Source organism: Sander lucioperca, chromosome 10 (genome assembly GCF_008315115.2).
Source record: "Sander lucioperca isolate FBNREF2018 chromosome 10, SLUC_FBN_1.2, whole genome shotgun sequence".
Taxonomy (NCBI): Eukaryota; Metazoa; Chordata; class Actinopteri; order Perciformes; family Percidae; genus Sander; species Sander lucioperca.
Window position 1 is genome coordinate 25920185 of NC_050182.1, and position 14102 is coordinate 25934286.

Below are 14102 nucleotides of genomic sequence, written 5' to 3' on the forward strand. Positions count from 1 at the left end.
ATTGTCCCCTGTCATCAAGTCCCTGCACACATTCACACACCTGGGTCAGTCCACAACCAGTCTACTTCTAAGGACCATGAAGCAGCAATGATTTAGTTACTTCATGAGGGGCATTTTGACCAGAGTAGGTGAAAGACAAAAGACAAAAGAAGCTACGGTGTCTATCCCTGCCCTGCCTTTAACTAAATGGTATTTCAGCTCAGTTTGAGGATAGCACTAGCCTAGAAATCTAGACGCACCCTAGTGGATCTGGCTTGTCAGACTAGGATAGCACCACACCTACCTTAACAACTAGACTGCACACTGAAAAAAATGGTTTGACAGAAAAAAAAACACATTCAAAGTCTTTTAAAGAGTTTAATTACAAAATGAATTAAACAAAAAAAAGCAACTTGATGTGCTGATGAATACACAGATAAAGTGATGGGAGGGTTGAATCTCTTTGCAATCAGTGTAAAAAACAGTGCTGAGGAAAAGGTTATCAATGGAATGTTGACAGCTTTTTTTATGGCCTTGATTCAATTCGAGATCATTGTAAAAAAAAAAAAAAAAAAAAAAAAAAAAAACAACAATCATGTCTTTATGATGGTTTTAAACTTGTAGTCATTGAACTAATCGTCACTTTCCATAATAATACACCAAGGGTTATGGATTCAAGACACATGACAAAATATGCAACTGCTGTGTTGCACTGGCCATCAGCACCTGGGTAATAATAACTGATTCACTGGATACAAGTGGGATCCAACAGATTCATCAGTTCTTCCTTTTGCCTTTGCTGGCAGCCTTGGCTGGTGTTACTGCAGGAACAGCTGCTTGGTAGAGAGCGGCAGATACTTTGTTGATGTAGTACAGGGCGAAAAGGGAGAATATCAGGCTGGAATAGAAAGAAAGAAAGAAAAAGCAATAGAATAAAATGCATTTAGGGACTACTTTTAATGTGTTGTATGAAGTTAAAGAAGGTATTTGTGATCTGCAAAGGTACACGTACCATGTGGTGACACAGACACGGTGTACCAGACCAGAGGCAAACAGTGCCAGACACAGGCACAGCAGAACTGGCAGTTGAGAGATTTAATAAAAACACGTGAGGGACAGAGTCTGAATGATATATTAAGCATCCTGTTTCTGAGATGGTATGTTAAACCACTGATTCGATCACTGACCAACTGTGTGTGTGTGTGTTTTTTTTTTTTTTAAATTAACTCCTATTAGGAGCGGCTGGCCTGGTGCTGTTTGGATATGCTTTAATAATCAAAGTTCATGTTTCAGCGTAAACTGAGCAGATGCTCGACTCCGCAAATCATAGGAGAAATATTAGGCTAAACATCATTTAAGCATAAAAGACACACTGTGGACTGACAGCATGAGTTTGATTTCAATGCTGTCACTACTTACTCTCTGGGAATATCTTCGCTTGGAATCCCTTCCCGAAAATCAGATTTTCTAGATTATTAAATGCCTGTAAACAAAGTTAAGGTGGAACACTCCACGGTTGGCATCTGTACATTTACAGGCACACAGGAAACTAGGGTAATCAGAGAAGTAAGGTAAGGCACAAAATGGGATGCACCATTTTGTTGGAGAATTTGTACACAAAAGACAACTGCGTGGGATGGTCATTAACAAAAAGCTATTTTAAACAAAACATGAAATACTAAAGCATCTTGTAGTATAATGATTAGCAACAAGGATTGAAGCAGTTAATAGGATACAGTGAGGGAGCAGATGAAGAGGACTGAGCCAAGGAAACCTCCCAGGATGGTAAGCCACTCAGTGGATCCCAGCTGCTTACTGAACATCTGCATCCCAGCAAATACCAGCACTGACAGCAGACTGGACAGCACTAGAGAGGTGCCCGTGTTCACCGCTGCGAGGCAAAGTGTTATATTGTAGAATTCAAACACAGATGCAAAGTCCTTCACGAAGACCAGGCATCTCATTAAAAAAATGCTAGCCTTGACATTGATGTAATAGTATGGTGCAACAGTTTTGGGAACAAGTCACTTCAGCTGTAACTAAACTGTCTTCCTCTGCTTGACCTCATTAGAAATAAAAACATTTAATATCAACACACTTATTTATAGGACAAAAACAGGACTACGGAAGTACATTAACTGTTAAAATATTCGTTTCAGCTAACAATAAGACATCTGATCAGATATTTCAAAAGAGCAGCAGCTGTAAAGACTCTGCTGTTAGCCCCATCATTGAAGTCGCAATTTAGTAAAATGTAAACTTCAAAAGACCCGTTAAAATACCAGCCCTGAATTAGATTGGCGACCTAACTCCTTATAACCTAACGCCACGTCAGTGTTCGTTCATAAACGTTTCCGTCCACTTGCGGTTAGCTTTAAGCTAAACAACCGGCGTTAGCAGCATACGTATCCGACTAATGCAATTCTAAATATACACAGTGTACTAAAATTAATGTCCTTGCTGTTTTATAGTGCATAACTTTATAGTAAAACATTTCTGCTGGACTGCCATCAGTCATCTATTTCTAAACGTTGGCGTTAGCTAGCTAGCTTGTCCATAGAACTTGGCGCTGATTTATTTCAATGTCTAACGTTATGCAAATACAAACGCGCTTGGTTAGTTTACGAGAATAATAAATTAATCGTGCAATACATACCCATGATTCGATATTAAATTAGAGTCCTCGTATTGAAACAGAGAGGAATTAGGTTTAACTTGGCAACTTATTGTCCAGACTCTAGGAACTAAAAACCTCACCACCCGGTCCAAATGGCAGGTAGGACCAGTGGGCGGAGTCTTTAATGGAGGAAGAGAGGACGAGTCTATGGTTGTCATCCAAGCCCCCAGGAAGAGCGCCGAGTCTAAAAGCCACCATGGGCTTAGCGGATAACGGTGGTACTGCACCCCATGGCCCAGAAAGACTTTTCACATAGACTTTGCATGGCGAAAGAAACGTCTATATTTCAGCGGATAATTTGTTTCTGGGTATATCAACTTACCAGCCCGAACACTGAAAGGGTCCTTGTTTAAAACGTTACGTTTTTAACATTTTTAACATTCACTAGAAGCGAATCCAGAATTATTAAATTTGGCATGATGAACGCGCATAGTGGACGCGAGTAGAGCCGCGGGACTGCGCCCGCCCGCTCACATGACTGTTCTCCCGAGCTCATGTAGCTAGCTATAATAATGGATATAGCTAATGGTTGTAATTCACAATGTGTTCAATTATTACGTCCATGGTATTATCTTATGAAGTCATGATACATCCCAGGGATGTATGTATGTAGCTGCTGTAAAGCCTGTTAGCTACGTGGATGTAACGTCATTAGCGTTTCCCAAACTGGCGGGCTATCGGCTAGCTAGCTAGTTGCTAACATCAGGGGTAGCTAGCATGGCTGTATTAAGATCTATACATAGCTAGCTATATGCCTACTACATAACGTTACTACAGACATAGTGATTACATCGCCTTGGTTCTCTCTTATGATACATCCGAGGGCTGTATGCTGTAAAGCTTGTAACGTGGATGAAGCCATGGATGAGCTCTGTTCACGAAACTGCAGGCTAACAGCTAGCTAGCGCTAGTTAGTAGGTAGCTAGCTAGTAGCACAACATAATTATTAAATCTCCTTGGTTGTCTAGCTAAATACATCTATCGTTTATTTAGCTAAGCATGTAAACGATCGGGAACAACGAAAACAATGTTTAACGTTAGTGAATATTTTAAACAATGAAAATGGCGAGTTCATGAGTTCGCCACTTGTAAGAGACACGACAGAGAAGCTCATGAACGCGCATGTTGCTACCGGTTGCTACGACAACGCAAACAAATTGTTGCTAGTGCGCATGCCCCTCGTGAGCCAACCAGCGTTATGGGCCAACAATGCGGAAGAGCCGAGCTCCATGTTTGCTTTATGCGCTTTTGAGCACTCTCATTGGAACGTACGGGGCTTCCTGCCGAACACTGTATCCAGTTCTCTTAATACATCCATGTTGTCATCAGGTTGTCATGCTTTGGTTGTGCTGGTTAGATTGACATTTTTTGCCGAATAAACCGCAGGGTCATAAGTCATGATAAATGTATGGGGTGCCGTTTGTAAAGCGGCTCACGCTGAAAATAACAGCAACATTTTGTCACATTTAGCTTCAAACAATGTTTAAAAAACTGGGATGAATTTTTGACGGTCACTTTTTAGCACATTTACAACAATATTTGTCAACTTAGAGATATTTTAAATAGTTAAATCTAAATATTAAATGTTACACCTAAATGTTAAATGTTAAATTAGTTAGTTATCCCGTACAGTCATAACCCCAACCGTCAGACACCGCCCACCAAGAGTCTGGGTCTGCCGAGGTTTCTTCCTAAAAGGGAGTTTTTCCTCGCCACTATCGCAATAGCCACTGCTAATGCTTGCTCTTGGGGGAACTATTGGAATTGTTGGGGCTTTGTAAATTATAGAGTGTGGTCTAGACCTACTCTATCTGTAAAGTGTCTCGAGATAACTCTTGTTATGATTTGATACTATAAATAAAATTGAATTGAATTGAATTAAATCTAAATGCTAAATCTAAATCTAAATGTTAAATCTAAATCTAAATGCTAAATCTAAATCTAAATGTTAAATCTAAATGTTAAATCTAAATCTAAATGTTAAATCTAAATATTAAATCTAAATGCTGAATCTAAATCTAATTGTTAAATCTAAATGTTAAATCTAAATGATAAATCTAAATGTTAAATCTAAATGATAAATCTAAATCTAAATGTTAAATCTAAATCTAAATGTTAAATCTAAATATTAAATCTAAATCTAAATGTTGAATCTAAATGTTTCAGGTGAAACTAAATATTGAACTAATATGCAAATTCAAAATGCCGGTAACCGGAAGTGCCAAAATAAAAGCTTGAGGAGGTCAGTGTGTGTTTATAGTGTCAAATAACGAATAAAAACCATCTCATCCTGGGAAATGGACTCTTGGACATGGATTATCGTGATAATAACTACCTAAAATAATAAACACTCTCTTCAAACTGTACTTGAAGAGTATAGGCTACTTTGAGTTTTTAGTGTGACTTTTATGAAGGGTGCGGGACTTATGACCTGTAGCCATAATAGCCAGCCACGAGGGGGCTCACTTTGACTGATCTGTCATGTTCGCTTGCATGAAGGCCAGCAAGAGCCTTTCCCCGCCCGCCCCTGACCAGGTACGGTACTGTCGGTCAAGGTCGCTCTGCGAAAACGTCCAACGAATCGGCGTTAGCCGAGAACATCGGCAGAGCCGTCCTGGCGGCTATACAAAATTTTTTAACAGCGACAGCCACAGGCCACCTCGGTAAGTATGTTTTCCAAATCACGTAGCATTGGATTCTTGTCACGGCTAACTTAACTAAACTAGCTAACGGTAGCCAGTAGAGATTTGCTACTAGCACCAATGCACTTTATGTGTAGCACATTTGTTTCTATAAACCGTAAAACTCAACACCGGTTACGTGACGCAGTGGGATGAACTCATGAGTAAATGTGAGTTCAAGATTATGTGAAGATGTTCTGAGCAGCAAAGCATGAATTATATAATTTAGCATTACAGCTAACGGAGGCTACTTGTCACCCCTCAGGCCCACAAATGACACTGTAAATTGTTGGTCAAATGGAAATCTGCCTCTGTCCTCAGTCAGACATCTCACCTTGGCTTACCTGCTGGCCTTTTCTCACAAGATAAAACCGTTCTCTGCTTGGCTAGAGAGAGAGTAATGCTGATGGAGGACAGAGGCAGTCACAATGATGAAGACATTTAATTTAATGTGAATAAGGTGAGTCAGAGTGCATACTGTAAAAAAGCATAAAATGTATCTCTCGTTGTTTCCTTTGCCAATCTCAACCCTGGTTTTTGACTGCTGGGCATATAAACATTAAAAACACATGAAATATAATGTTGCTAATATTTAGCTAATATCTCTACAGGCTCCCACCACCTACAATAACACACCGGGGCCAGCCACACCCACCACCTCCACTGGGACATCATATCGCTCTGTATACTTTCATACTCATGTAACCTAGCTGGCTGTTTGTTGGTTTTTAATTTGTGTGATGTAATGTTTTGGCATTAGTTCCAATCATGGTGGCATATTTTACACAACACCAGTGTTTTGATTTAATAAATTATTGACAAAAAAAGGTTAATGAACCAACTGGTAATCGATCAATCGTATAGAGACCCCATGATGGGTTGATGATACTATCAGTTAGTTGGTCTACATCTACATTTTGCATTCACAATGAACTAAAAACGTATTGCGAGGGAGCTGGCTGGGGATAGGATGGCGAGGGAGCTGGCTGGGGATAGGATGGCGAGGGAGCTATAGGATGGCGAGGGAGCTAGCTGGGGATAGGATGGCGAGGGAGCTGGCTGGGGATAGGATGGTGAGGGAGCTGGCTGGGGATAGGATGGCGAGGGAGCTGGCTGGGGATAGGATGGCGAGGGAGCTATAGGATGGCGAGGGCGCTAGCTGGGGAGAGGATGGCGAGGGAGCTGGCTGGGGATAGGATGGCGAGGGAGCTATAGGATGGCGAGGGAGCTATAGGATGGCGAGGGCGCTAGCTGGGGAGAGGATGGCGAGGGAGCTAGCTGGGGATAGGATGGCGAGGGAGCTGGCTGGGGATAGGATGGTGAGGGAGCTGGCTGGGGATAGGATGGCGAGGGAGCTGGCTGGGGATAGGATGGCGAGGGAGCTGGCTGGGGATAGGATGGCGAGGGAGCTGGCTGGGGATAGGATGGTGAGGGAGCTGGCTGGGGATAGGATGGCGAGGGAGCTGGCTGGGGATAGGATGGCGAGGGAGCTATAGGATGGCGAGGGAGCTATAGGATGGCGAGGGCGCTAGCTGGGGAGAGGATGGCGAGGGAGCTGGCTGGGGATAGGATGGCGAGGGAGTTGGCTGGGGATAGGATGGCGAGGGAGTTGGCTGGGGATAGGATGGCGAGGGAGTTGGCTGGGGATAGGATGGCGAGGGAGCTGGCTGGGGATAGGATGGCAAGGGAGCTGGCTGGGGATAGGATGGCGAGGGAGCTATAGGATGGCGAGGGTGCTAGCTGGGGAGAGGATGGCGAGGGAGCTGGCTGGGGATAGGATGGCGAGGGAGCTATAGGATGGCGAGGGAGCTAGCTGGGGATAGGATGGCGAGGGAGCTGGCTGGGGATAGGATGGCGAGGGAGCTGGCTGGGGATAGGATGGCGAGGGAGCTATAGGATGGCGAGGGCGCTAGCTGGGGAGAGGATGGCGAGGGAGCTGGCTGGGGATAGGATGGCGAGGGAGCTATAGGATGGCGAGGGAGCTAGCTGGGGATAGGATGGCGAGGGAGCTGGCTGGGGATAGGATGGCGAGGGAGCTGGCTGGGGATAGGAAAGCGAGGGAGCTATAGGATGGCGAGGGAGCTATAGGATGGCGAGGGAGCTGGTTGGGGATATGATGGCGAGGGAGCTGGCTGGGGATAGGATGGGGGAGCTATAGGATGGCGAGGGAGCTGGCTGGGGATAGGATGGCGAGGGAGCTATAGGATGGCGAGGGAGCTGGCTGGGGATAGGATGGCGAGGGAGCTGGCTGGGGATAGGATGGCGAGGGAGCTGGCTGGGGATAGGATGGCGAGGGAGTTGGCTGGGGATAGGATGGCGAGGGAGCTGGCTGGGGATAGGATGGCGAGGGAGCTGGCTGGGGATAGGATGGCGAGGGAGTTGGCTGGGGATAGGATGGTGAGGGAGCTATAGGATGGCGAGGGCGCTAGCTGGGGAGAGGATGGCGAGGGAGCTGGCTGGGGATAGGATGGCGAGGGAGCTGGCTGGGGATAGGATGGCGAGGGAGCTATAGGATGGCGAGGGCGCTAGCTGGGGAGAGGATGGCGAGGGAGCTATAGGATGGCGAGGGAGCTAGCTGGGGATAGGATGGCGAGGGAGCTGGCTGGGGATAGGATGGCGAGGGAGCTGGCTGGGGATAGGATGGTGAGGGAGCTATAGGATGGCGAGGGCGCTAGCTGGGGAGAGGATGGTGAGGGAGCTGGCTGGGGATAGGATGGCGAGGGAGCTATAGGATGGTGAGGGAGCTATCCCCAGGGAGCTGGCTGGGGATAGGATGGCGAGGGAGCTGGCTGGGGATAGGATGGCGAGGGAGTTGGCTGGGGATAGGATGGCGAGGGAGCTGGCTGGGGATAGGATGGTGAGGGAGTTGGCTGGGGATAGTATGGGGAGGGAGCTATATGATGGCGAGGGAGCTAGCTGGGGATAGGATGGCGAGGGAGCTGGCTGGGGATAGGATGGCGAGGGAGCTGGCTGGGGAAAGGATGGCGAGGGAGCTGGCGAGGGAGCTGGCTGGGGATAGGATGGCGAGGGAGCTGGCTGCGAATAGGATGGTGAGGGAGCTGGCTGGGGATAGGATGGTGAGGGAGCTGGTTGGGGATAGGATGGCGAGGGAGCTGGTTGGGGATAGGATGGCGAGGGAGCTGGCTGGGGATAGGATGGTGAGGGAGTTGGGTGGGGATAGGATGGCGAGGGAGCTATAGGATGGTGAGGGAGCTATCCCCAGGGATCTGGCTGGGGATAGGATGGCGAGGGAGTTGGCTGGGGATAGGATGGCGAGGGAGCTATAGGATGGCGAGGGAGCTAGCTGGGGATAGGATGGCGAGGGAGCTGGCTGGGGATAGGATGGCGAGGGAGCTATAGGATGGCGAGGGCGCTAGCTGGGGAGAGGATGGCGAGGGAGCTGGCTGGGGATAGGATGGCGAGGGAACTATAGGAAGGCGATGGAGCTAGCTGGGGATAGGATGGCGAGGGAGCTGGCTGGGGATAGGATGGCGAGGGAGCTATAGGATGGCGAGGGCGCTAGCTGGGGAGAGGATGGCGAGGGCGCTAGCTGGGGAGAGGATGGCGAGGAAGATGGCTGGGGATAGGATGGCGAGGGAGCTATAGGATGGCGAGGGAGCTAGCTGGGGATAGGATGGCGAGGGAGTTGGCTGGGGATAGGATGGCGAGGGAGCTGGCTGGGGATAGGATGGCGAGGGAGTTGGCTGGGGATAGTATGGGGAGGGAGCTATATGATGGCGAGGGAGCTAGCTGGGGATAGGATGGCGAGGGAGCTGGCGAGGGAGCTGGCTGGGGATAGGATGGCGAGGGAGCTGGCGAGGGAGCTGGCTGGGGATAGGATGGCGAGGGAGCTGGCGAGGGAGCTGGCTGGGGATAGGATGGCGAGGGAGCTGGCTGGGGATAGGATGGCGAGGGAGCTATACCCAGGAAGCTGGCTGGGTATAGGATGGGGATAGGATGGCGAGGGAGCTGGCTTGGCATAGGATGGCGAGGGAGCTATAGGTTGGCGAGGGAGCTAGCTGGGGATAGGATGGCGAGGGAGCTGGCTGGGGATAGGATGGCGAGGGAGCTGGCTGGGGATAGGATGGCGAGGGAGCTGGCGAGGGAGCTGGCTGGGGATAGGATGGCGAGGGAGCTGGCTGCGAATAGGATGGTGAGGGAGCTGGCTGGGGATAGGATGGTGAGGGAGCTGGTTGGGGATAGGATGGTGAGGGAGCTGGTTGGGGATAGGATGGCGAGGGAGCTGGCTGGGGATAGGATGGTGAGGGAGCTGGTTGGGGATAGGATGGCAAGGGAGTTGGCTGGGGATAGTATGGGGAGGGAGCTATAGGATGGCGAGGGAGCTATAGGATGGTGAGGGAGCTATCCCCAGGGAGCTGGCTGGGGATAGGATGGCGAGGGAGCTGGCTGGGGATAGGATGGCGAGGGAGTTGGCTGGGGATAGGATGGCGAGGGAGCTGGCTGGGGATAGGATGGCGAGGGAGCTGGCTGGGGATAGGATGGCGAGGGAGCTATATGATGGCGAGGGAGCTAGCTGGGGATAGGATGGCGAGGGAGCTGGCTGGGGATAGGATGGTGAGGGAGCTGGCTGGGGATAGGATGGCGAGGGAGCTGGCTGGGGATAGGATGGCGAGGGAGCTGGCGAGGGAGCTGGCTGGGGATAGGATGGCGAGGGAGCTGGCTTGGCATAGGATGGCGAGGGAGCTATAGGTTGGCGAGGGAGCTAGCTGGGGATAGGATGGCGAGGGAGCTGGCTGGGGATAGGATGGCGAGGGAGCTGGCTGGGGATAGGATGGCGAGGGAGCTGGCTGGGGAAAGGATGGCGAGGGAGCTGGCGAGGGAGCTGGCTGGGGATAGGATGGCGAGGGAGCTGGCTGCGAATAGGATGGTGAGGGAGCTGGCTGGGGATAGGATGGTGAGGGAGCTGGCTGGGGATAGGATGGCGAGGGAGCTGGTTGGGGATAGGATGGCAAGGGAGTTGGCTGGGGATAGTATGGGGAGGGAGCTATAGGATGGCGAGGGAGCTAGCTGGGGATAGGATGGCGAGGGAGCTGGCTGGGGATAGGATGGTGAGGGAGTTAAAAACTTTTTTTTGATTGTTAAAAACTCTATTCCTGTTTATGGATGTTAATTACAAAAAGTGTTACCTCTGTGACTACTGTATCTGACCCTTCTTTATACTGTAAGATGTTGTACTGTATGATTGGAAGGATATGGAACCAGTCATCGGAGTAATAAATCACTAATGTAGTTACTTTAACCTTGTGATATGTGTTTTTTAACAATGATTGTTGATGAATTTAACTACGAGTTTTTTTTACTGAGACAGTAGTGAAGGAATAAACTATGTACATTTACTCAAGTAAGGTACTTCCGTAGAAATTTGAAGTACTTTTCAGATTACAATTTTTAATTCCCCTCCTCACCATTGAAAGCCAGTATATTCAGATTTATTGATGTTAAATGTTTTGTGATAACTGAAAAATGTATTTGTTCACGTGTTGAAAAAATTCCTTCTCCTATTCCTACTCCTCAAGCACTTTACAAAACCTTTTGGATTAGTTGCAAAATGCATCATCACAAAGCTGAAAACAGTTTTTGTCTTACCTTATGAACAGCCATCTTCTCAGAGATACATAATAAAGATACAATAGTTATGTATGTAATGTATAAGATATTATAAAACACTGACAGGTATCATTTTACTTCACTGAGTAGTTTTACTTTGCATATTTAGGTACTTTAAAAATCAGGAACAATGTACTGCAATGTAGTGGAAGACAGTTATGTATCAATACATCTGTAGAGCCCTGAAAAGTATTTCACTGTTCTTTCACATAACAGGAGTCATCTTGTATGAGTACCGTTGCTTTTGACTTGACAGAAAACAGATGCAAAAGTGCGTCTGTAGCCTTTTTAACACTGACATCAAGTATGTGCCATTATGTAATTTTCAAACATCTATATGCTGGCAAGAGGCTTTAAATCTTGCAGTTCAAGAAGCACAACAAAACATCAATATTTGTTTCACAGTGTACTTTTGAAAGTACAATAAGGCTAATGTTACCCAGTTGTCCATGTTATACTGAGATCACACATTTACAAGTTTATCAAAAATAAACTGTTGTATTCTCTGAAACAATGTTTTGCCATTGTTGTTGTCATTTTGAAGAGGGTTAATGGCATCATTCAGTTCTTGCAAATCCCTGTCATTCAATGGGGAAAATCCTCTTTGAGAGTTTGGTGATGAACAAAAAACTACCCCTGCTGTTGAGAGTTCTGGGTTGTGAAGATGAGGCAAATCACTGTCCAGAGTAAAAAGCTGAACTGGTGTTCTATTTCCTTCAGATGACATAGAGTGATTGTTAAATCCAGCTTTGAATTCCTCCAAAGTGCAGTTGATTCTGGGTAGAAAGACATAATGGAGACAAAATAGGTCTGTTGCATTGTCTATGTCTAGAATACCCAGGGATTCCAGTTCATAAAAAATGGGTGCATAAATATGGCTGCAGTTTTTGTTCAAGTCTCAGTTAAAACGCTCGATCCTCTGGTTGTGTACAGAACTTCCTGTTAAGACAGAGCCTTCCCCCCTGCTCGCATGCATGTCCTCCCAAATCTGAACGTTCTCTCCTCCGTGATCAGTCCTGATGTGCAGTGGTCTGCCAAACTGTCCAACAGCTGCAGTAAAGAGGTCTCTTACAGTTTCAGCACGATTATTGTTGGAGCAATGAAGAAACATCAACATCCTACTGTAGCCGTCTATGGCACCATGAACGACCAATTTCTACCTAATCAACTTATGATTTCCGTCTACATGCCATATGAAATTTGGATGTGGGACAGAGTATACTCGCCGAGCTATTGCTGTTCTTCTCCTGGCTAGGACACCAATTGGGTCCATCCTTCGCAGTGAATCTCTTACACGTTGTCTTTGAACCACAATGTTTTTGGAGCGGAGATGCCCCATAACATAAGCATCACTTCTCCAACATTTGGGTGTTCAGTTTTTATTTGTGACACTTCAAGATCCAACTGTTGATTACTGATGCTCTTAAATTTTGACGTTGGGATATTATAGTCTTGCAGTAACTTGTAGAAAGTTGGCCTTGAGATTGAAAGAATAGATGCCGCTTCTGTAAAGGTGGTTTTCAGTGAAAGAACATGTTCAAGCTCCTCTTTGGAAATCTGATGTCTTCCTTGGTAGTCATTCTAGAACACAGCAAAGAATATTACATTTGGCATGTTTCTATAACAAACAAGGGTTATTCAAGAGAGAATTATAGACACTATAACAGATGAGCATTCACATCCACTCATCTTTCTGACTGAAGAGAATTATAGATTGTACTGTACATTTATTTAAGGAATGTTTAAATAAAATGGACAATCAAAAGATGAGAGGTTACTGAGAGGTAAATGATAAATAAACAAATATGAACACGAATATTAATGAGTACTTACTGACAGACAGGTCACTGGAGCGAAGTCTGTTGCTGGTAAAGGTATGGTAGCGCTGGTACTGGAGCCCTGAGGAGTTTTAAAATATAAACAAAATATCAAAGACGTTATCTTGTCACATGTTAGTGTTGTGTAAAATATGCCACCATGATTGGAACTAATGCCAAAACATTACACCATACAAATTAAAAAACCAACAAACAGCCAGCTAGGTTACATGAGTATGAAAGTATACCGAGCGGTATGATGTCCCAGTGGAGGTGGTGGGAGCCTGAAGAGACATTAGCTAAATATTAGCAACATTATATTTCATGTGTTTTTAATGTTTATATGCCCAGCAGTCAAAAACCAGGGTTGAGATTGGCAAAGGAAACAAAGAGAGATACATTTTGTGCTTTTTTACAGTATGCACTCTGACTCTGGTACCTTATTCACATTAAATTAAATGTCTTCATCATTGTGACTGCCTCTGTCCTCCATCAGCATTACTCTCTCTCTAGCCAAGCAGAGAACGGTTTTATCTTGTGAGTAAAGGCCAGCAGGTAAGCCAAGGTGAGATGTCTGACTGAGGACAGAGGCAGATTTCCATTTGACCAACAATTTACAGTGTCATTTGTGGGCCTGAGGGGTGACAAGTAGCCTCCGTTAGCTGTAATGCTAAATTATATAATTCATGCTTTGCTGCTCAGAACATCTTCACATAATCTTGAACTCACATTTACTCATGAGTTCATCCCACTGCGTCACGTAACCGGTGTGAGTTTTACGGTTTATAGAAACAAATGTGCTACACATAAAGTGCATTGGTGCTAGTAGCAAATCTCTACTGGCTACCGTTAGCTAGTTTAGTTAAGTTAGCCGTGACAAGAATCCAATGCTACGTGATTTGGAAAACATACTTACCGAGGTGGCCTGTGGCTGTGGTGGCCCTGAGGCGGTTGCTGTTGCTGTTGAAAAATTTTGTATAGTCGCCAGGATGGCTCTGCCGATGTTCTCGGCTGACGCCGATTCGTTGGACATTTTCGCAGAGCGACCTTGACCGACAGTACCGTACCTGGTCAGGGGCGGGCGGGGAAAGGCTCTTGCTTGCCTTCATGCAAGCGAACATGACAGATCAGTCAAAGTGAGCCCCCTCGTGGCTGGCTATTATGGCTACAGGTCATAAGTCCCGCACCCTTCATAAAAGTCACACTAAAAACTCAAAGTAGCCTATACTCTTCAAGTACAGTTTCTCCAAACGTGTTTATTATTTTAGGTAGTTATTATCACGATAATCCATGTCCAAGAGTCCATTTCCCCGGATGAGA

At 46.4% G+C, this 14102-nt stretch overlaps 1 protein-coding gene across 1 annotated transcript; it reads right to left on the minus strand.

Annotated features, from left to right (window-relative positions):
* Positions 1–343: 343 nt before the first annotated feature.
* krtcap2 (keratinocyte associated protein 2) lies at positions 344–2799 on the minus strand. The gene is made up of 5 exons (XM_031299324.2): positions 2636–2799; positions 1716–1870; positions 1399–1462; positions 992–1058; positions 344–877 (listed from the first exon to the last, which is right to left on the minus strand). The coding sequence occupies exons 1-5, from the start codon at positions 2637–2639 to the stop codon at positions 757–759; spliced, it is 411 nt and encodes a 136-aa protein (XP_031155184.1). The 5' UTR covers positions 2640–2799; the 3' UTR covers positions 344–756.
* Positions 2800–14102: the final 11303 nt, after the last annotated feature.